The 24,284-nt window shown below is 40.8% G+C and overlaps 1 protein-coding gene across 1 annotated transcript in view; it reads left to right on the top strand.

Annotated features, from left to right (window-relative positions):
• The window catches only part of LOC146636631 (zeta-sarcoglycan-like), a 40,398-nt gene extending 19,838 nt beyond the window's left edge, over nt 1-20,560 (top strand). Inside the window, exons 5-8 of the mRNA XM_085350359.1 lie at nt 2,246-2,368; nt 3,418-3,490; nt 17,112-17,235; nt 20,369-20,560. Of these exons, the coding sequence (XP_085206485.1) occupies nt 2,246-2,368; nt 3,418-3,490; nt 17,112-17,235; nt 20,369-20,560 (512 nt within the window). The remainder of the gene's footprint in view (nt 1-2,245; nt 2,369-3,417; nt 3,491-17,111; nt 17,236-20,368) is intronic.
• Nucleotides 20,561-24,284: the final 3,724 nt, after the last annotated feature.

The following is a 24,284-nucleotide window of genomic DNA, read 5'->3' as shown; positions in this document are numbered from 1 at the left end:
TTTGTGTACCTCTACACTACTACTGCTGGTGCCATTTCCATCCTGAAACTATAAATTGCTGCTTGCCTCACCTGCAAGGAAACACCTGCTGTGGAATGACTGTCTGCAATGTAGCCTACAAGTAGTTTCAGTTTTTACAGTGCTGTGCAAAGGTCTTGAGCCACCCCTCATTTCATTATATGTTGCTGTTTGCCATTTTAAACTTTAACTTGTGCAAACGTTGACCAGGCTTTTTAAAGGTTTATAAAATATTTTCCTTGGAGATTGGCTGCTTTTTCACTTATTTTCCATTTTCCAATTTAAAATTGTATTTTCAAGCATTTTATCACCAGCAGGCTGTCGCAAAAAGGCTTTTCATCATGTGTATTTATGAAAATTATGATTATGAGAACACATTTTGACAAACATAAAATTTTGTTTTGAAACCTTACCTTCAAAAACTATCTTTAGTAGAAGAACAGTATCTGAAAGTTATGTTCTTAACAAAAGGAAAAAAGTCCTGACAGAGACCTGAGAGATTAGGCCACAGGTTCGACTCGAACCTTTGCTGCTCCATTTCATCCACAAGGCATATGGGCGCTTGCTCAACCAGTAACCTAAACGGGTGCCAAAGAAGCCATTCTTAAGGAAGCAAAACAAGGAGAAAAGGCTGAGTTCTGCCAAATTACAAAAGAACTGGAAAAGAAACACGCGATTAGATTTTGATCCAACATGTAATACAATCTGGAAAGCTTCTGATTGGCAACTCAATTCATTTTTCAGCATGACAATGATCCAAAACACACTGCCAATGCAGTAAAAGAATACCTGGATAGAAATAAACACACAGTGGTATGCTGTCCGTCATGGATTGGCCTCCCCAGATCCTAGAGCTGCACATTATTGAAGCAGTTTGGGATCAACTCGACAGAGAACAGAACAAAAAGCAGCCAACATCCAAAGAAGAGCTTTGAATGTCCTTTAAGAAGCCTGGAAAACTGTTCCTGAAGACTATTTAAATGACAAGAAAGCTGCCTAACAGTTCAGGCTGTGTTGAAGAATCACATTTTTATACCAGATACTGACTTTCAAGCTTGTTAGAGTTGTAGAATCTCTGTTTTTGGCTTATGAATGTTTTTCTAATAAAATATATGAAGAAATAAGATGCACTTCCAGACTTTTGCACAGCATTGTATTCCTCTCTCTTTGTACAACTTATTATTGAAAAAAACTGGTCTTGGATTAATCTGGCCACAGCTGTATAAATTACCAGATCAATACCATTTGTTGATGACTTCATTTAAGATTAGCACAACAATTTATCTTGAAGTTCTCTTTAATGCTTCTACATCTTATTCGAGTAGTTTGTTTTTTTTCCAGACGCTAACCTTTGATGCTCTTATTGAAAGAGCAATAGTTTCATCTCTTTATCATCAGGTTCAGCCATCAGTCAGACTAAATTACCAAAGTCATTTACATGATTAATCACCACTAGAAAGCAAATGACCTGCTTATTAACATTAATAGCTATTGATCTTAGCCAGCATAAGTAGAGAGTTGATGGTGATTTGACAAGACTGTTGATATGACACGTTTTGGTCACGCTTGACCTTCCTCTGAAAATTACGCCTGCTTTTGTGGGTACTGCGTTTCGTCTGAAATGAGATGAAACTCAGCGAGAATAATTAAATTCCCCAGCCGTCGCAGGGCATGGATTAATGGCAGAGAGAGGAGAGGAGAGCAAGAAAAGGAGACGAATTTTGTGCATGCACATCTGGAAAAACACCAAAGTCTGGAGAACAGGAATTAATATTCCTCACCAGCGGAACAGATTACTGATTTGTCTTCATTCATCAGAGAAGCATGGCTGATCCAGCTTTGTTAGGAGCCTTTCATTTGCAAAGCAAGCACTCCACAAAGTATTTCAGATTGCTAATAGTCTTACATGCACAAACATACTGTAGCTTCCCGGAGCAGATTTAAAAGACCAGAGTCGCATAAGTCAACCTTTATTTGACAGCGATATTTTCAAAAAGTGAAAGTTGTTACCACTGCAGACTAATAAAACTTTTGAGGTGGAAATTTTTCTAATCGTAACTAAAATGTATAGTTAGATCTAGAAACATTCATAAAATACTGGAAAATGCAGTAGAGGTAAATGAATACAAATAAGCTGAATCGTTCCTTTGCCGTTAAATTGAGTGCACTCAGCAACGTTTACTGAAGGTTTTCAATGGAAACTTGAGTATCTACGTCTCTCTTGCAGGTCCCGAGGCTGTGGAAGCCCAGTGTCAGAGGCTGGAGGTGCGAAGCAGAGACGGGGGCACACTTCTGTTCACTGCCGACGAGGAGGAGGTCATCATGGCAGCAGAAAAGTTCACAGTCACAGGTAAGACGATGCTGGAGTCTCACTCAGTTGTCTTTGGATATCTTAAATAAACCGTGATCAATGGTGTATTGTCTAAAACTAAAAGGGCAGATTTGAATCTTAAGTTTTTGTACTGTAGGTTTTCCCGGAGTATATTAGAAGTCCAGCACATTAATGAGTAAGGCATAAGTAAGACTTAAGACTTTAATCCACAATATGTCAACACAAGTAATATACACTATCTGGTGATTTCATTTGGTACACCCGTTTGGCTGCTTGTTTGTCAGTTATCTAATCAGCCATGGCAGCAATGCATTTGGGCATGCAGTCAGATGACTTTGAACGTGGCGTGATTGATCTACTAGGATTTTCCCTCTAAAACATCTCTAGAGTTTGCAAAGACGGGTCCAAAAAAACAGAAAATATTCCATGAGCAGCTGTTCTCTGGGTGCTTTGTTGATGCCAGAGGTCAGACTGCTTCATGCTAATTGGAAGGCAACAGTAGCTCCAATAATCACTCGTTACAACCAAGGTATGCAGAAGAGCATCTCTGAATGCAAATATACAGCAGAAGACCACACTGGGTGACACTCTCAGCTCCAAACAGGAAACTGAGGCTACAGTTGACACAGGCTGACCAAAATTGGATATTGGTCACCTGGTTGGGTGAGTCTTTTTCCTGCCACATCATGATGTTAGGGTCAGAATTTGGTGTAAACAACAGCATGAACGAGTTGCCTCCATTGGTCTTCTGGTTTTACACATTTGCTTGGCAAGTAAAAAGGCAGCAGAGCTAATCACACAGCCAGTGCTGGGCTTAGCTGTTCTAAGGATTTTAATGATTGAAAGACTGCAGCAGGAGGTTTATGTGGACAATACGTGCCCATTGCCTGCAGTCTGTTCACTTGTTTTTTCTTCTCTTTTAAATGGTGATATAATGTAATTGAATCATGCAAGTCACTGAAAAATATGGATTTAGTTTCTATGTTTAAATCGTTACCAAAAAAGTATTTTGTGGAACATAATATAAAGCTGCACTGAACACGATCTGGGATTTGTTTTATCCGCAGGCTCGGAAGGAGCCGTGTTCGGACATTCAGTGGAGACTCCTCTGATCCAGGCGAGGGCTTCTGAAGACCTGAAGTAAGTTCATATTCAATGACTTTACTGAAATTCATTAAAGCTTAATGTCATCTGTTCATGTTCTGTTAAATTAAAATTAAGATCTTTAAATAATGATGATAGATGTTCTGTGGCATTTCAAAGTCAATGACTGTGCTTAAAAAAAACACATGTGGCAGGAGCCATTATTCACCAATATCATTATCTCAAGCACCCTCTTGTACTCAAGCGTCTCCTGGTCGCCTTGTTATGATACAAATGTAAAAGAAGATTTGACCAGTTTTACAGCCGAGGGTTGAGCTAATTTGTTAGTTATTCTCTGGCAGGCAGGATTTGATTAAAGCACTAAGAGAGCTTGGAGAGAAGGGGGTAAGGTTGAGCTACGTGTTGGAGTCCTATACTCCCTCGTGCATGTGATCCTCACTGCACTCTGCCTGAGGCTCTGAGCCCTGCGTCGGTCCATTAACGAGCTATAACGAGTGTGGTTTGTTGTCCACCTTACTGGTCCTGAAAGGAGGGCTGGGATCAAAGTTGGCAGAAAAAGCGGTGTTCTGGCAGCTAATTCCCCCAGAGTGAGAGGAATACTGATGAGTTTCACTTTAAAGCGTGTGCGCACACACAGGACTCACACAGACACACACAGGCTCAGCTCAGGAGCGACCATCTGCAATGTGGTCAAAGTCTTAATGAGAGGAAACCGAACAGGAGACGGTCGACACACAGAAACGGCAACATGACTTAAGCTGGGCTCTGATTTTCTTCTGTTTAAAAGCATATTCGATCAAAGATATTTAATTTATCAAAGGTTGATTCTGTTTGGGTTTAATTTAAAGATTTCCAAATTGAATTTCCTAAAATCCACGATGCCGTCTGACTGTGGACGACTGTCTTCCCTCACTGGTGAATTACTGAAGTATTTCCAAGCAAACAGATGTACAAACTGTACTGTGAGGACTAAATAAAGACTCCTTTTATATAGACCTAATTTTCTTTCCAAATGTCTTATGAAAGATTTTTATTTCTTTATTTTTTATGTTTTCTTAAAAAAGTGAAATGAAGGAAACATAATCCTGTGAGTTATTTATGACATCACTTGAAGCCTAATAACATTCTGTCTGTTTATTGAATAAGTGGGTTGTGGGAAAAACAACATTGCAGTTGATGCAAAATAAATATAAAAGTTAATTTATTTTATTTTATTATAATTCACAGAAATCTTCAGAGGATATCCTGGGGGACCTGCTTCCTCTTTAGTTATTGCAAGCTATTAAAATAATCATTAAACAAGCTTTTTAATCAGATTTTTTTCAAATTTAAATCTACAACCAAATGGATTTTTACCTGCAAATTAGCAAAATCACAATTTTTATCTCTTAGTTGCAGTCATGGAAAAAAAATGCAGGACTCTTCTCTTGTGAAAAACTTAAGCAGACCCTTAATGCTTCCATGGTAGTTAAGAAGTCACAGCAAGGTAATTCTAATCAAATATACTTGCTTAATTGATCATCAGCAAGTGTGAGCACCTCAATGAAAGCAAAGGTTTTGGCATTTTGCTGGTCTGGAGCATTTAACTGTGCGTTAACACAATGCCACAATCTTTTCAGGAGTGGAAGTGCCAGCAAATTCACACCAAGTTCAAACTATGCTCAGAGAAACTACCGAAAACCCAAGAGCTTTACTGAGACTGTACAGGCCTCAGTTAGCATGTTAAATGTTAAAGATCATGACAGTAAAATTGGAAAAACAATAACAAGCATGGCTTGTGAAGAGAAAGAATATATCAGTATGGGCTATGTTTTAAAGTGGCATCTGAACACAAGACTTCTTCAGAGAGATGAGACCAAAGTGATGTTTGGTTATAACGTGCAGCACCAAATTTGGAGAAAACGTAACACTTCATACCAGCTGTAAAGCACGGTGGTGGATGGGATGAAGACTTGGGTTTGTTTTGCAGCCACAGGTGCTGGATATCTTGCACTGGCTGAGTCGACCATGAACCCCTCTGAGTACCAAAGTGTTCTGAAGTCCAATGTGAGGACATCTGTCCAACAGATAAACTTTGACTGGACCACTGCAACATCCTGATGCTTTTCTTTTTTAGCAGATTTGTCGCTGTGCTTTGGATCATTGTCCATGACCCAATTTCAGCCAAAGTCCAGACTTCAACTGAAACTGAAATAATGTTGGGTATTACCTTAAGAGAGCTGTGCATAAATGAAAGCCCGTAAACATCAATGAACTGAAGCAACATTGTAAAGAAGAGATGCGTAAAAGTCATCCACAAGAATGTGAGAAGTTGATGTATAGATGCTGAAAACGATTACTTAAACTTATTGCTGCCAAACTTGTGATTCGTGGGGTGTTCTTGGTTTTTCAGAGATTCCTGTGAAAACTTTCTTGTCCACATGAGTGTAAATGACCAAGATTCAGATTAAAGAGTAAAAGTCTCTTGCATATTTTAAATTCAGTATGTCAGTGGTTACATTTTTTAAATACTAAACTAGGCTTTACAGTAGAAATTGGATGAAGTGGAACGTTTAATATTTTGTCCACAAAAAAATTAAAATGTAATCTTAACCTTGAATTAGTGATTTAGAAACTACTTTCCTTTGTCCATTAGATGTGTTTTTTTTTCCAGCAATGAGCAGTTAAAGCAGCCATGTTTTGAGTCTGTGAAAGCGTGACTGTTTCCTAAAATAACCCAACTCTCACACCGTGCCAGCAAAACTCCATCCCCACAATCGCAAAGCAGAGACTTTTCATGATATAGCCAAACAGTAAAATGTGAGCTGGAACAGCCTCGAATGATTACACATGTAGATCTAATAAAGTAGTCAGTAAGGTGACATCATCTTCAGAAAACACTGTCACTAAAGTAAAATATATACTTAGATTTTTACTTTAATGCCCAATATAGCTCATTCAACAATCTGATTATTTATCCAAAGAAAACATTTTTTCCCACATCTCCAGTATTTCTTTTAAAAGTGGCATTTGCCTTGTTCAGCATTGTTTATGTATGCAGCTCTGGGCCTTTCCGTAAATGCTAATGAGGCTCTTCCCTCCCGCCACCTCGCTGAAATCATGACAAGTTAAGCCCTCCTTGCAAATCATGTGTCACCTGTGCAGTAAGCCCCTCCGGATGATAAGGACACAGCTTGGCTTGCGTCCACATCACCTTTCTTTCCCCGTTTAAAGAAACATCACTCTCTTTGTGATGCGTTTTATTTCCCTGAAAGCCAGGAGTAATCTGGGAGATGAACAGAGCAGAGTCAAATCAAAGAAAGCCACATGAGAACTTCTTCCTCTTTGAAGCACCTGTTCTTCTCCTGGAGTTTACCCGTGTACGCTGGCACTCAAGTCTGTCTTTGTTTGTTATGATCATTGCCTTTTGTGATTTAATTACTTATTATGTGTGACTTTTACTGGTGGACAAGTGCAAATGACTTAGCCAGAGTGGCTTCCAGCATCTTTTGCGTTGGCAGCCTATTTAAGCGTGAGACAACTGAGATGTACAAGTTTAAACTGGAATGAGAGAACTGGAAATCTGAATTTGTAAATCTATAATATGTATATTTGTTGATGTAGATGCAGACCTAGCAGGAGAACTACATCTTTCCAAACTACAATCAAGAGCAGGAATAAAATCAGACATAGTTTCACATACTGGAAAGATTGTGCTTACTTTTCTTCATCTGCTGAGTCATCTGCTTTTTCTTAATTTGTTTTATTGGCTGGTTGCCTTGTGAGAGTTCTTAGTCTATGTGAGAATATCACCTGATAGACTTTTGTGACACAGCTTCAAGTGAATTTGTGGGGACAATCTGAAAGCCTTACGTGCTTGGGACTCTGTCCTGCTGGGGAATTTCAATGCTCACATGGTAAACAACTGTGTGACCGTTGGAAGGTACAGCCTTACAAAATAATAGTGTTTTTGTATTTGTTTTGCTTTCATGGTAATCACTTTTTCGCCATTAGTGCACTTGGCAACAGGACATCCTAAGTCAGAACTTGATGATTGATTTTATAATCATATCATCAGACCTTATGTGTTGGACACTAAGGTAAAGAGTGGAGCAAAGCTTTCAACTAATCAAAACCAGGTGGTGAGAGGGTGCTCACTTATCAGAGGCCCTGATCTACAAGATCTTCAGTTCCCACCTCCAGCAGAGCTTTGACAGCATTCTGAGGGAGACTGGTGGTCTGGTGCCTGGTCTGGTCCACTCAGTGGTTGGTGCCTGGTCTGGTGGTAACCTCAAACCAGATATTGGACACCAGAGGGCAGCTGTCAAGTTGAAGAAGTAGTCCTATTGAGTTTGATTTCACAGGCAGCCGACAAGTCAGGCCAACAGGCCAAGTGGGTTGCAACCACAGCTGAAGTCAAAATTTGGATGTTGGAGGAGTTCGGTAAGCAAGACTTTCGGTCATCCTTAAGGCAATTCTTGGAAACAGGAAGCAGGAATATCACACTGTGTAATCCTGACTCTATACTGTGCACAGTCAGGATGCAGTACCGCCTGACTGCAGCTGAGGATATTTTAAGTCCCACTGATATCCCTTATGTAGCAGGAGCAGAATTTGGGGGTGGTGGGTTGACTTGCTCATCATTGTCGTGTTAAAAAGCTGGGATTTGTAAGGCTGTTTTGGTTAACACACTTGTGCAGCATTCATTCATTCATTTCATTCATTTATTTGTTCATTTCAGGCACAACAAAAATACATGTGGAAGTTGGGGACAGAGCCAATGGAATGGGAGACTAGGGTGTTGGTCCCATCTTATATGCCAAGCTGCTGGGGAAGAGAGTCCTTTTTTTTTTTTTAAATCAAAGTTACGATTAAAGAGGGGCAATGTGGTTTTGATTCTGGTCGTGGAACACTGGACGAGCTTTTTAATCGTCTCGAGGTTACCTAATATGCACGGAAGTTTGCCCAATGAGTCTACGTGTTTTGTGGACTTAAGATTTGGCATTTGACCGAGTCCCTCAGGACTTCCTGTATGCAAAGGCTGTCTCTTACTCCCTCCCAAATGAGTTTTGTCTTTCAGGAAGGGGTAAGAGACCTTGATAAGCAGAAATGAGCATTATATTAAAGATGAAAAACAAAGACCAGGGGTGTTAAACTCACTCTTGTTTATGGGTAATGTATAAACAAAGCTGCATAATAACCTGACTTTCTAGAACTACAGGTATATTGTAAAAACAGTGAACAAACAATTTATAAAGTTGTGATGAACATCTGAGATTCTCACTAATAATAATTGTAGTAATATTTAGCAATATTGATTACCACATGTGCACTGCATATTTCACCGAATCTGCAAAAGCAAAAAACCTTGACAGGTAACGTTGAACAACAGAAGTATTTCACTTTTTATGATTCAAACAACTTGTTGAAACTGATTTTCTGAGACCGACTATTTTCTTCACAGTAACACTGACATCACCTCATGTCAGATATTAATGACTTCACTGCAATTTCCACACTTTCCACCGCACTCTAGGGGGCTGAATTGGTCCATTTGGTGGGATGGTTCTAGCAACCGGTCCTCATGTTTGATGAAAACAGAAAAAGTCATTCTGAAGTAATTTCAGCCACAAATATCAAAAGACAAAATTAAATTCTTAATTTCTGAATACTTTGACAACACTGCTCTCTGCATAAGTAAGAATCTAACTAATTACTTAATCACGCTACTGTTTATGCTTTAGTCTCCTGTGTAATGAATGCTGTGACAGCAATGTGCAAGGTTTACAACTGAGTAGAGTGTTTGGTCCTCTGCTTCGTCACCTGCTAACTAAAAGGTATGCTTGCGTGCTGCGACTTGTGGATAATTGCACTTGTGCTGACAAAGAAGAGAACTCTTGATGTTAGGTCTGTAAAACGAGGGGATTGCAGTTATGAAGCGGATCTGGTCCTGCTGGAGAGGCGCCAGTTTGTCATCTCTTGCTCTCAGCTCACAGCTTCATTACCTTTAGACATAGCTGTTTTCAGACTCCGATCAGCTCCCTCGCCCCACAGTAATTTCTTTAGTTCAGTTCCACTCGTAAAATGCGCCCCCGAGACTGAGTTTGAGACAAAACGAGAGAGATAATTGCTGTAAACTTGGCTCCGACTCTCTACCTAACTGCCCTCTTAGCTTGATGATAAGGAGCAGCTTGCTTGTAGCCCACAATTATAGGCTTAAATATTAAAATGTTTCTGTCAATTACATAATGACATAATTTCACATCTCATTCTGAAGGATGGTGCTCTGATTCCTAATGCGAATGTCCCAAATCCATCAGGACAGGCAAAGGAAGCTGTGTGATACTGCTGTGATATTATCCTGGTGTAGCTGCGATACTTCTGTCATCTAGTTTGCATACACTTAGGGAGACTTCATCTATTCTTTTGACATCTCTTGACAACAGATGGTAGATTCACTTCTAATCAATGTGACACAAAGTCTCCAGGTCTCAATTGTATCAAGAACGAACATACTCAGTTTTTTGGGGGTTTTTTTTGCTGGCTATAAACTGCTGCTTGAACCCACACAGGAATCTGCAGTGAGACAAGTCTGACATTAAGCAGCAAAGGCAGGACAGACAGGATTTGAAGGCTCTCTGGGTTCTTACAGTGCAGACATCACATGATGAATCAGGCCCAGAATCAGAGAGCAGAAAAATAGTTTTTCATTTCGTTTTCTCTGTAACTTTCTGCTACTAGAGCTCTCCTCTGCAATGCGGCCAGCTGCACGTCTGTCTACAGTTTATCTAAGCAGCTCTGAGGACAGTCCGTGCTCTAGCCGTGTCCACACATGACTGACATGTTCATTAAAGAGATAAAAACTCTTCTTGTTCCCACTTAGCTCTGGTCGGACTCTACTACTGCTACCAGTTAGGGAGCACAGAGTTATTACAGAAGTGTGCACATGTTCTTTTCCTCTTATTTTGACTGCAGCAGTGAAATATTGTTTCTTGGTTATTGCAGTGGTCTTGTAGACCAGATGAAGAATGTTTGGACTGCTGATAACATTACTTACAGATATATTGGAAATAATTGGTGTAAACCTTGTTAGGGATACTGATTCACTGTCGTACTTGCTTCTCCATGTGTCTTCATAAGTAAAGACATGGACAAGTGTGTGGAGCTTTTGGGATATCTATTATCGTACCCCCTTCCTAAAGGTCCAGACGCCATCAAATCTCAGCATACGGTTAGGTCCTTAAGTATTTGGACAGCTACACAATTGGCCTCTGTACACCACCACATTGTATTTAAAGTCAAACAGACAATATGTAACTGAAGTGCAGACTCTCAGCTTTTATTTCATTTATAACAAAAGTACTCCATTAGCTGTGGCTCAAATGTAATTGGACATCATTTTAAATGTAAGGATTGCTGAGATGCTTTGCCAGGCTTTTAATGAGAACACCTTCACTTCGTGCATGTTTGTGCGTCTCTACTTTTGGCCGTTGAAGAACATCCCATTTGTTTTCTTTGAGAAGTTCTTGGGTTGCTTTCGCATTACGCTTTGGGTGATGTGCAGATTATTTTGGCTGAATCTGAGCAGAGAGTAGAGCCGTGTACACTTCACAGTTCATCCTTCTGTCAGCAGTCACATCATCAATAAACACTCGTGGCCTGGTTTCACTGGCAGCCTTACATGCCCATACATTAACTCTGGATCACGAGCAGTTTCTCTCCTTCTCTATACTTTTCTCTGTCTATCATTCTGGTACAAGTAAACCTTGGCTTTGTCTCTCAAAAGATTTTCTTCAGGCATGTGCAGGCTCTTTTAGATGTTTTCTGGTGAAATGTAAATGCCCTTCTCATCGTTTAGTGCAACGAGCTGGTTTGCACCTTGTTGTAAACGCCTTGTAATTGCGTTGAGTTGAAGCTGTCTGCAGTTTACATATTTCAATTGGTCTGAAAGATTTCTGATACTACAGCATCTGACCTGTGTCATATTTTCTGTGTATTTGAACAGTTTGAGCCATTTCAAAGCGGATGAGGATGGATGGATGTTCCATCCTCTTTGTCTCTCCTATGGGAGATTACTAAAGGGCGGGTTGATAAGACAGGAAATGTATGCTCATGAGCAGTCGGTGGATGACGTGTCCATAATATCACATTTCTGGGGTTGGTGGTGGCGTCGACCACTGGTGATTGGCAGAGATGGTGTCTCTTCATGACTCATGTTTGGTTTAAGTTTGGGTGGGTTCTATATTTTACTCGCCTGACAGGAGATTGTGACCTGAGGAACAATTAGGTTGATTTTAGTTTTGTACTGCAAAAACCATTCATGTCCTGCCTCTTTTGTTGTGCCATTTTAGATTGCATCTGAAAGAGTTCACTGGGAGTTCAAGTAATGTCTGTGCATGCATGGCTTTTACCTTAAAGATGAGATTTCTAATAGTGTATCTAAAGAGGCCCTTTTAAATGTTTCTGATCAGCTGCTAATATGAAGCTTTCCATGTTGATGAATATGTGTCCTTCCATTGTGGCATAGTTTAAATTCTGTCCATGTTTTATATTTTTCATACTCCATCCTATGTTTTTGTGGCCACAAGCCTGAATATAGCTTTCATATTTATGGTGGGGAAAACAGTAGCATATTACCTTTTTTTCATTCTGCACCCATCACATTACTGTTTAGTGGTATGCTGTAGTAGTTTTGGAAAGTTTTTCTTTTGCTGTGTAATGTTTGAGATAGTTTTTGGGTACTGCCACACATTCACCACAACCAGTTATTGAACTTGTGCTAAAAGGGAAACTGATAAAGATGGTAGTATATAAAGCCCAGTGGATCCCTGTAAGTGATAGTAACATATAAAAATAAATTAGTCTTTCACCCCCCAAGCAAACATGCTAGATATGCACTATTTAAACAAATCTCTTTCTCTTTGGTATCACCTTTTTGGTCATCAGCACATCCTACAGCTATTTTCCTCCAAAGCTCTGTGATACGGTGACCTTTATGTGGACGTAAAGGTCAGCTTGAATACACCACAAAAGGTTGGTCAGGTTTCCCAGAGAGCGGGAGAGCCTGTCATAAACAGCCTTTACGACTGCAAATACCAGATAAGTTATCACTTGTGACGGCTTTACGTTTCAAAGCCCTGAAATATGGTGGATGCGTCAACCTCTTTTAACTGACGCCCTCATCAGTCAGCCTAATGATCGTAACGTTTTGGGGAATTGTGACATTTTAAGAAAAACTCATTTAATGTTTTATCACATTTTCCCATTCTTCTGCAAAGGCAGAAGACAGTTTACCAACTTTGTAAAAAAAAATGTTGAACTAATTTAAAAAATGTTTAATGAAAAGCTGTGTTTTTCTGTATTTTTACCCAAGTCTTTTAAAATGTGGTTGAAATCTGTGACACGGTAGAGAAATTTAACTGCTGATTTGTTAAATTTGAGAAGCAGAACACAAACAACTCAATCAAGTCAATCCAAAAATGTTAAATGCAGACTGTACACACTCACTGACCTTGCGTCTAGTACTGGGTTAGAGCCCCATTGTAGACTTCAGAACTGCCTCAGTTCTTTGTGGCACAGATTCAAGAAAGTTCTGGATCATTCCCCAAAGATTTTGGTCCATATTGACACAATAGCATCACGCAGTTGAAGAAGATTTGGACATCCCAAAAGGTGCTCTTTTTTTTTTACAATCTAAGCATAGTGAACTCATTTTTGTGTTCAAGAAACCAGTTTGAGATGATTTGAGTTTTGTGACACGGTGCGCTATCCTACTGGAAGCAGGCATCAGAAGATGGTACACTGCAGTCATAAAGGGGGATGGACATGATCAGCAACAATACTCAGGTAGTCTGTGGTGTTTAGACTTTGGTCAGTTGGTACTGAGGAGCTCAGAGTTTGCCAAGGAATTATCCCCAACACCATTACACCACCAGCCTGAATCACTGATTCAAGGGGCACTAACTCCACTGGAGTGGCTCTAGCTCAGGAGGTAGCGCAGATCACCTGCTAATCGGAAGGTTGATGGTTCAATTTGTCTGCATGCCAAATATCCTTGGGCAAGATACTAACACCAAGTTGCTCTTCGATGCATCGATTAGAGTATGAATGAGTATAGGTGTTATATAGAAAGAGCTTAGAAGAAAAGTGCTTGTGTGAACGGTGTAAAGCGCTTTGAGTGCTCAGAAAGCGTAGAAAAGCACTATACAGTGGCCTGCAAAAGTATTCAGCCCCCTTGAACTTTTCTACATTTTGTCACATTACAGCCACAAACATGAATCAAGTTTATTGGAATTCCACGTGAAAGACCGATACAAAGTGGTGCACACGTGAGAAGTGGAACAACAATCATACATGATTCCAAACATTTTTTACAATTAAATAACTGCAAAGTGGGGTGTGTGTAATTATTCAGCCCCCTGAGTCAATACTTTGTAGAACCACCTTTTGCTGCAGTTACAGCTGCCAATCTTTTAGGGTATGTCTCTACCAGCTTTGCACATCTACAGACTGAAATCCTTTCCCATTCTTCTTCGCAAAACAGCTCCAGCTCAGTCAGATTAGATGGACAGCGTTTGTGAACAGCAGTTTTCAGATCTTGCGACAGATTCTCGATTGGATTTAGACACCAGACAGGTCAGGGATAAAGTTATTGAGAAATTTAAAGCAGGCTTGGGCTACAAAAAGATTTCCCAAGCCTTGAACATCCCACAGAGCACTGCTCAAGCGATCATTCAGAAATGGAAGGAGTATGGCACAACTGTAAACCTACCAAGACAAGGCCGTCCACCTAAACTCACAGGCCGAACAAGGAGAGCGCTGATCAGAAATGCAGCCAAGAGGCCCATGGTGACTCTGGACGAGCCGCAGAGATCTATAGCTCAGGTGGGGGAATCTGTCCATAGGACAACTATTAGTCGTGCACTGCACAAAGTTGGCCTTTGTGGAAGAGTGGCAAGAAGAAAGCCATTGTTAACAGAAAACCATAAGAAGTCCCGTTTGCAGTTTGCCTCAAGCCATGTGGGGGACACAGCAAACATGTGGAAGAAAGTGCTCTGGTCAGATGAGACCAAAATTGAACTTTTTGGCCAAAATGCAAAACGCTATGTGTGGCGGAAAACTGCACATCACTCTGAACACACCATCCCCACTGTCAAATATAATGGTGGCAGCATCGTGCTCTGGGGGAGCTTCTCTTCTGCAGGGACAGGGAAGCTGGTCAAAGTTGATGGGAGGATGGATGGAGCCAAATACAGGGCAATCTTGGAAGAAAACCTCTTGGAGTCTGCGAAAGACTTGAGACTGGGGCGGAGGTTCACCTTGCAGCAGGACAACGACCCTAAACATGAAGCCAGGGCAACAATCACCTTTCTTCCCCATTCTAGTGCTCAGTTTGAACTTCAGCAGGTACTCTAGATCATGTCTACATGCCTGAATGCTTTGGCTTGCTGCCATGTGACTTGCTGGTTAATTATTTGCATTAACAAGCAGCTGAACAGGTCTACCTAACAAATTGGCCAGCGAGTGTATAGTGTGCTAGATTTAGCTTAAAGGCCATTTTCATCTGCACCCCCTGAGCGACGGCTTCTAATGATTCACAGCTTACTAAGAAAAACAGATAACTACTGTGGTAAATTAGAACCTGGCATTTAAAAGCACAAACACAATAAAACACTTCACAAAAAAGCACAACATTAAACAAAATAACAAAACTAGAAGACAAAACAAACCCCCCCACGCACAAAAAAACAATGGTCCTTTCTATCATCAGCAAAGCAAAAAAAAAAAAGGAAATTAAACATTTTATCAATGCCAGAAAGTGCTGATGCTGGCCTAAATGTTAGTGTCAACCTTTTAACATGTGGAACTTATTAAACTCACACACGGCTCTTTTCCATTCACTATATTTAATACAGTTATCAGGAATATTGGATTTAAATGAATCTAATGTACACATGTCTTGAGCAGCCATCGATGAATTCCAGTTGATATGTCGTTAGTGATTGCTGGGTTTATTTATTTATTTATTACACCAGTCAGTCTCAGGCAGAGTGAAGTGTGACTTCACGCTGCTGCGTTAGCCTCACAAAGGCCATACATGATAATGGAAGGAGTCTGAGACGGTTATAAAACCGAAGAGACATTTTTAACTTAATTCATTTAATGCTTTTTTTTCTTCTGGACTGTGCCTGAAACAAGCACTCATGGAAATTGAGCACTTTGTCTTTTGGCAGAAGCGCCTGCTCTGCTGTGTGTGTGCGTGTGTGTGTGTGTGCGCTCAGTGGGTGATGACAGAACTGCTTTGAATGGAGTGAAAATATCACAGGCTCATGCATTACATATCACAGATTTCTTACGGCACGGCTCAGTGGACGGTGTTTTAAATGGATCTTTTAATGACTGCCCTGTCCATAGAGAATCAGCAGACTCTTAACAAATAATTATTGGGGGGTTTAAGAGGAGAGATGGGATTTTGAGTGCTGCCACTGGAGATGAATGAGGTTGTTTTTTTGTTTGTTTTGGGTTTGTTTGTTTTTACACAATAAATAAAAAATTTGAAATTAGTACTTAAAATTACATTCTTGCCTTTTTTCTGTAATAAGCCGTTATTTGCATTCACAAAACCAACAACATGAAGGGTTTGAGATTAAAATTAAATTGGAAAACGTAATACGCAAACAAACATGTCATAACACTGTATGCTGAAGCGTGGCGTATCTGCTCACTGAACAGCTTTCACGGAGAAAACAATAGATGGGTATTAAAAGAAAAGCCACTCTATCTTCTTTATTCCTTCACGTCTAGAGCACAAACAATCCCGGGTCAAAGGCACGTTTTCACAGATCCCCTTCAGACTGTATCTACTGACAGGCTTTTCAAATGCAGATGAAATTCATTTGCTCGTCTTTCTTCGCACCCTTATTTCCACTAGTGCATAATCCAAAATATGTGTCACTTTCAGAGCGTATGGAGATTTAAGCGATTTAAAGGCAGCTCCTTAAAGTCTTCCATTTAAAATTCATTGAAAACAGATTTGAGAGAAATGTGCGCGTGGGGGGGGCGGAATCAATTTGAAACGGTTATGAGTTATGAAAACAAATTCCACATTGATTGGCTCTCACACTTATCTTTCCCTGTGTAAACAAATAGTCCACAGGAGGAAAATGCAAATTGCATTAGCCTCAGCGTGGCTGAAGGTCAACATCAGCTGATACAATTATGGGCTGTTTAGGACAGCCATACTGCTTTGGAATAATGAAAGCAGCTATTTAAACATGAACAGCAGCTTTAATATTCCTCCGGTAGGGAAGCAGTTGGTACGGCAAACCCCAAGCTGCACTTGCTCAGACAGAAATATCAGTGCGCTTTCTTTCCTTCTTTCTTGTTAAATTTGAGACATTTTGACTCAAATTTGAAATCCTTGGATTTGTTATGAAAACAAAGACGATTCACGTCATTAATCTGGCCTAAACACGGAGAGATGTATAAAATATCAACTGAATAACAATCAGTGTAACCTTGAATGAATTTTGTATCCTTAGCTATTAAATCCAACTGAAAGGCAACGTTTTAATAATGCAAACATGCTGAAAGTATAAGCAGAATAAATCAATGAGCTCATCCGCTGCATCACTGAGCTGCTTCTTTTTTTTTTTTTTTCTTTCTTTTTTTTTGTCAGGCTCGAGTCTTCCACACGAACCCTGACCATGGAGGCTCCCAGAGGGGTGGAAGTGAGTGCCGCTGAAGGGTCGCTGAAGGTCAGCGGTCGCAAGGATCTACGGCTAGAGTCCACTGAAGGAGAGGTGAGGAGCATTCGTTTCTATATATGTATATCTATATATTTGTTTTAAATATTCTACCACAAGGCATGTGATATGAAGCAATCAAATGTGACTGAGTAGTTTTAGCTTTAACACAGGAGGAAATAAGAGACTTTTTTTATAGTCTTTCCATTTTCACAGACTTAAAGATCTGTCATTGTTTCTTTAATCATAAATTAAGGAACTCACAAGTCTGGAGTTGATTCCAAGTGTTCAATTTATATTCATGAAAAATGCAAATGCAGTATTTATTCAAGTCAAGAACACCGCTGTCATGATACTCCTGATGTGATATTATTGCGATTTTAAACGTTTTGCTATATGCTGAGTATCACATTAACATATATTGCGATTTATTCCCTTTTTTTCCAAACTTGGTCAGCATCTCTTTCTTTTACTTTGTAAAGTTCTCGCATTTCTGTCATTTTATTGCAGCAAAATAGAACTGTGAAGCAGACGGACTGACCAACACGGTCATTAACACCCATCAAAATGTTGCATGCACCTGACAGACTGAGCTGTTTGTGCTACATTGTGTTACATTGTGTGCGACTGAATTCAAATGTGCGGGCTGCTGTACTATTAAAGGTATTTTAAGCAGCGGTAGCCAGTCTGTGAGATAATGAGCCACATATGAATCCACAGCATGTAATGTCCAGATGTCTCAAGTTAATGCAACCCTTTGCTGTACTCACATTTATGCCTAACCTCTCTGTAGAGCCTGGGTACAGCTGTATCCATCAAATGTGTCACACACCTGGGTTCCAGTGCCTTGAGATTGGGGAGGGGAAAATGCTTCTTTTTGTCCTCCACGTAGTTGCACAGCCAGGTGTCCTTGAGTTTCTTAAAAGGCACCTATAAATATTTTCTTAGCTCTGAATTGGGAGGTAGTTTTGTCAGTGGTCCCAGTGTTGGTTGTTTTGTAGAGACAGCAGCCAGCAGTGAGGACAGAAAGTTTGCCAAAGTAAACTGTATGGTGGACCACCACGAAAACGTCCCTAATAATAAACCCAACCAGATACTATTTCACCTTCACAAACATGAACGTTTTCATGAAACTAACAAAGGCAACACGAACAAAGCTAAAGCTATTCAGAGCTCAGAGCCAACCGCGAGCTAGGAGCCTCGGTATGAGCAAAGGATCAAGACTGTGATGAGGGGAAATTATGGAGACGAGTCAAAAAAAGAGAAAAGGGCTCATCTGGTGACTTTTTAAAAACACCCTAAAAGTGATGTAAGAACCTGACATTTGTTTTGTCATGTAAATTTTTTGCTTTTGTTTGAGGCAAATATGTCAGGTAAAGGTGGATGTGCAGCAGCTCCCTTTTAATTAATTATTTGTAGCTGTCTCCAGTGTCAGAGCAGTTTTTCGGTTTCAGTGTGAGAGCACGTGCTGCAAAATCGAATAATTCATTTTAGTTTGAAGAATTTTATAATGTAGAAAATTAGATTTAGCAAAGATCACTATGAGCAGGTCACACATAGAGAATAACCGAAAATTTGCATCAGCCAAGCTAATGTTCATAGTTCTCCCAGAGTATTTTATGACACTCCCGTGTATTATATCCACCTCCTTTGTCCCTTCCTTTTTTGTAAATCCAAACATAAGTCCAAGTTCTTTTTTTCTACAATGCTGCCATCTGTTTTAAAAACTTCCTCCCGTATGCCGATGTCACTTGGGGAAAAAAAACACAAGATCACCATCTGTTGAACTGTTAAAGTAATTTCTTTTATTATTCTAGGGCTAAAAAGTTAGTATTGTCTTTGCAGATCATATAATAAAATATCAATATTTGATGGGTCTGTATCAATACAGTATTATCTCTCAAACTATTGCAGTACTCTGGCGTATCAGTACCCTCTGCCCTTGTTACCTGGATGATGGAAAGAGAGGGAAAGCAAGGACTAATTATCCAAAGCAAACATCATTACTTGTCAAATATGGAGGATGCATTGTGATTGCATGTACGGCTACCTGTGGAGCTAGGTCTGTAGTATTAATTAGCTTCAGCAAGGAGGTTATGTGGTTTGTTTATTTAGTCTGTTTGTTAGCCGGATGACTCAAAAAGTTGAAGATGATTTGCATGAAAACTTGGCCAGAGCCCGGGCTTGGCTCAACTTATTTATTTCAAATTTGTCATTTTACAAACTAGTCTAAATTCAGATATCCTTCTGGATCCAGGAACTCGTGCATGGTGCGGAGGAAATGATCAGCCTTGGCTGGGTTTTTGTAGTCTCTTGTTGTGAATGCTGATAAAAGAAGCAGGCTAAATTCTGGGCCGTGGCTCTACTTCCTGCTCAGATTCAGCCAAGTGCTGTAAAACGAAAAGGACGTTTTTTTACGGTGCAAATGAACAGTGACCTCAAACATCCCAAAACAACCCAAGAGCTTCAGAAGGCAAAGGATATTTAATGCTCTTAAATCGATGAGTCACTTGCTTGATTTTTTTAACCCAACCGAGCCAGCTGTTCACTTATCTGAGACAAAAACTGAGCCACGAACGCTGAGACAGAAGGCAGCTGCAGTAAAGGCCTGGCAGCGCATTTAGTGATGTCATTGCTTTCAGACTGCAGGTGGTAACTGACTGCAAACAGTCTGCAACAAAGTCACAATGCAATCCTTATATTTATGAGTTTGTCCAGTTGCTTTGAGCCTGTGGATATGGTGGAAATGAAGTCGTTTTACTTTTCTGTTTTTCTTTTTAACATTTGAGCCTGGTGGTGGATGGAAACAGATCTCCAGAGTTCTAATAATGGTTGTTTAGAGAATTGTCAGTCACTAATTGGGAAACCTTGGCAGTCTGTTTAATAGTTGTTGAGCCATTTCAGTCTGAACCAAAGCAGCGACCCACCAACTGACACTCGGCTCCCTTGAGCCACTAGTGTGGCCAAAAAAACAAAAAGAGAGAGAGACCAATTTAATGTTCCAGGCCACCTTCACTGCTGATCTAACTCATCAGATCAGGACTGCTGTATCTCACTCCACCTGCTACTGTATTTACTGATTGTGCCACAGTCATTTATCAGTTCCAGTTGGTACTATATCACTCCAGGACACCCCTGACAGTGTTATTTGAATGACTTCCAGCTTGTCTCCAACGTTGTGTCCTTCCAGATACTTTTAGATGCCAACGCCATTCAGTTTGGAGGCCTCCCGCTCGGCACCTACACAGTGTCGCCCAGGCAGGCCTCGCAGGAGCAGACCGTGTACGAGGTGTGCGTTTGTCCCAGTGGCAAGATCTACCTCTCTCCCGCAGAGAGCAGCTCCACCTGCCAGGCCATGAGCAACATCTGCCTCTGGAGCTGACCTGGGAGCAGCGGCGGTTGAGCGGTGACAGTTAGAACATCTGCTCTGGAGCTGCAGAGAGCGGGATGGGTCTCTCCGATGGTACAAATGACAGAGTGGGACACTGAGATGGAGCTGGTAAGAGAGACTGCAGTCAGGTCAGCACAGAAGCATCCAGGTTGCTACCTGCAGTGCGTTGAAGGAGGTCAGGACTCTTCCACCAGTGGAAGTCGCGGCGGCTCTCTGAAATCAGGAATATCCCACACGGAGAGGAGAGCCTCCATCTCCTTATTAGATTCAGAGGACACGACTTTTATTTTTCTACTCCAGGTTGAGTGCTGGCAGGCAGTGACTGTTTTTATGATAAGGAAGAAGAGGAGAGGTGGGGATGGATGAAACACAGGTGCCTTCAGCTTTAAATGGCTTCATTCTAAAACTGTCTGTGCAGCTGGAGTCAGACATTAGCTGTAATGGTAGAAAGTGGAGTAAGCACAATGATGTTTTTCCCTCTAAAAATCCCATAGACTGAATATAAAAGATGGACATAATCACTGCAAAGCCGCTAACAGGTGTGTGAAGCCTTGAGTGTAGCTTTTTGATGGTCACATCTTTGTTAGATCTAACAAACTGAGCAACACTGCACAAACATACAAAAAAAACTTGCTAACTACACGCATTACCCAGTTTGTCCTTGATGGCACCAATGGTGACGTTTGTTAAAGTAGCCCTGAAAATACTGATTGAGCCCAAAACATGACAGAAAATGGTTTAATGTGTTCATGAAGAGAGAAGTAGGATCATTTTCTCATACAGTCGAGCTTCTTTCGCAACAAGATGAGTCGCCCTCTGCTGGTCATTAAAGAAAATGCAGGTTTATCCATGTTTTATATGCAGTCTATGAAAAAATTTAGATTGTTTTTGTTTTTGAATGATCTCAATAGGTGGTGTGTGTTTGTTTTCTACTCTGTCAGAGGCTGTGTATTAAACTTGTTTCTGTGTGGCACTCATCGTTCTTGACATTTAACTATTCCCCGAGGTTCAGGTGGACAGATTTCCAAAGACTTCGCTCTCTAAGATAACTGTGACATGATGTACTACAACTTTAGCTGGAAGACCGTCTCATTGAGAGTACACGTTTGGAGCGTATATCACATATTATGTGATATTCATTGTGTTGAAAATTAAGTTTAGCTGAATCGAGGATAACTTAAACTACAAAGAATGAACATTATGTGATCAAAAGCTCCAGAACAGCAGGTCAATGGACCTTGTGGTAAGTGTTTCTTTGACATTTGTTCAATGACAGGGGAAAGTCCCCCGATTCTCGAGTACTACAGCGCCACCAGTAGGGCAGAAGTTGAAAGTGCATTTAAGTCGTACTTCACAAAAAAATTAGGTGTGGTTGGATAACTTGCATCAAGCCAATTTCAAAGCACCCTATTAAGTCAGTTTCTGCCATACTGAATGTTGTTAAAGCATTTAATACACCGGGCACGTTTGTTATTTTCCCCAAGTCAGCACCAAAGAAGGCACAGACCATCTTCAGATTAAGCCTCACAAAAGCTGAAATTAGTGGCAAAGTTGACAAACAAGCAAAGCCGTGTACCATCAAAGCTGCGATTAGTCTAAACTAAACTCCAGACAAATGCACGTTGGGTGACTTAGTGAATCAAAATTTGCTGTAGACGTGAGTGTGGATGGTTGTGTGTCTCTCTGTGTGTTTGCCCTCTAAGACAAACTGGTGACCTGCTCAAGGCGTGCCCCACCTTTCCTGCTATGACAGCTGGGATAGTCTCCAGCTTCCTGCGACCTTAAATTAAACAAGTGTTTAAGAACGTGGATGGATGGAAATGTATTTAATAGTCATCTCAAGGTATTTTATATAATGCATGCTGTACACCTTAACTGATATTCACTATCTTGCTTCTTTCTTTTTAGGTCTTGAGGCTCAGCTGGTACTCCAGTGTCCTCTTTCATACTGGTGGATGCTGTAGGTAATACTCAAGTACTACCAGACTTACAAAACTCCAAACTAACCCTTTAAGTTGCCGTGCACGTGTCATCTGTGTGGCCGCTGCAGCTTTGTCCCACAGGGTGTGTGGTGCACGTTTAGCAATGACATGTGACAGACAAAAACCTAAATTATATTATTACATTTAATTTAAACATACCTGTTTATTTAAGGTCAGTAAATGATTTGCAGACTGTATTTAGGTTCTCTTCTCTCGTGTGAAATATCTCTGGCTGAAGAAAACGAAAAGCCAGAGAAAGACACAACATGTTATCCACCAGTACTTTCATAGCTGTGATGCTTTAGCTTCTCTGCAAGTATCAGAATTCTTTCTGAATACATTTCTGCTGTCTGTTGCATTGCAGCTCTTTAACATTTTAGCCACATTTTCTTGCAGAAGGTTTGTGCATTTTCCACTCTGCATGAGAGACTATAGGGGCTTGTGTTATAGGGTGATGTCATGGTGCAAAGCCTCTATAGATTGGACGAATTACACCCAGAAAAATGCATAACGGCGCTGCAGGTTGATACGCTCATTTTCCAAACCCCACCCGGTTAATCGGAGCCAGCCTAGAGTTTTATTCTTATAAATTGCGAGACAAAAAGGGAAGTTTTTGGAGTACTTACGATGACACATCCAGTGAAGGGGGGAGGAAAAAAATGCCCTGCTTTTCCAGCCTGTGGCCTGGAGAGGAATGAACAGCAGTCTGAAAAAGCAGCAGAAATGATTCAAACCTGCCTTTTAACAGACGCCGCTACCTCTCTTTTTCATAATTCTCTCTGCCCGTAATGTTCGTCGTGCACGGGAGCAGGAGCATTATAAAACCTTTTTTCTCTGCCACAGGCAGTCTGAACAGAAGAGGCAGAGGAGAGTGTTTAAGGAGCAGGGTTAAGAGCTGATATTATCGAGCCCGCTGCTGTACATTCACGGCTGGGTGCACTTCACACGTTTTCTGCCTCTAATTAGGTCCAAAGTTGCCATCAAGGAACCCGATTGGTGTCGCAGGAACTCTGTGGCTGCTGTATTTTAAAGTCTCGCTTTTCAAGAGGGGCTCTGCGGCAAGCAGGTAGTTAGACGATTCACACAATTAACACCGCAGGCCCCTTCAGAAGTCGCATCAAATCTCCAAACTAATAACTCGCTCCCCTCCACCTGTAAGAATACATAAACCCCGTATGAAGGGAGTAGGGTGACAGGTGAGAGGAAATCTGTTCACATTGGGGAGTTGAGTGTTTTCGCTCCCAGCTAAAGACGGCCTCTTTGCATTTGTGATCATGCTGAAGCATTCATTTGACTCAAACACGCACCATATGCTTAAGACCTCTGAGAGTATCCCTGCTTTGGATTCACACCTTCATATGCATATCAGTTAAGAAGCTCAGTGTGGGTATTTGTTTCTGATCCCAAAGGGAGGGGGAGGCTTGATTGTTTGGCGTGCCGAGCCAGAAAAAGTTCAGATTTTATCCTCAGTTTGTGCTTCTGTTCAGATCTGTCCAATTCATACACCTGTTCAGAGCTTTTGCTGATGAGATGCCATGTTGTTAAAATGCCAGCATTTTCTTCGTCTTCTTCGTGCACGTGGCTCTCTATTCACAGGTTGAACGCATCTTGCCAAGCTTTCTGTTTCACTCCTGTCTTTGAGTAAAATATTAAGCACACTCGTAGCACGATGCGATAGATTTGTAGAGCACTATACCTGCAGTCACCCACGTAACAAAATGACTCAAAATTGA

The sequence above is a fragment of the Diplotaxodon limnothrissa genome, linkage group LG3 (assembly GCF_057381915.1).
Source record: "Diplotaxodon limnothrissa isolate DT_005_m linkage group LG3, D_limnothrissa_male_GT1.1, whole genome shotgun sequence".
Classification (NCBI taxonomy): Eukaryota; Metazoa; Chordata; class Actinopteri; order Cichliformes; family Cichlidae; genus Diplotaxodon; species Diplotaxodon limnothrissa.
This window is presented reverse-complemented; position numbering and strand designations above follow the sequence as displayed.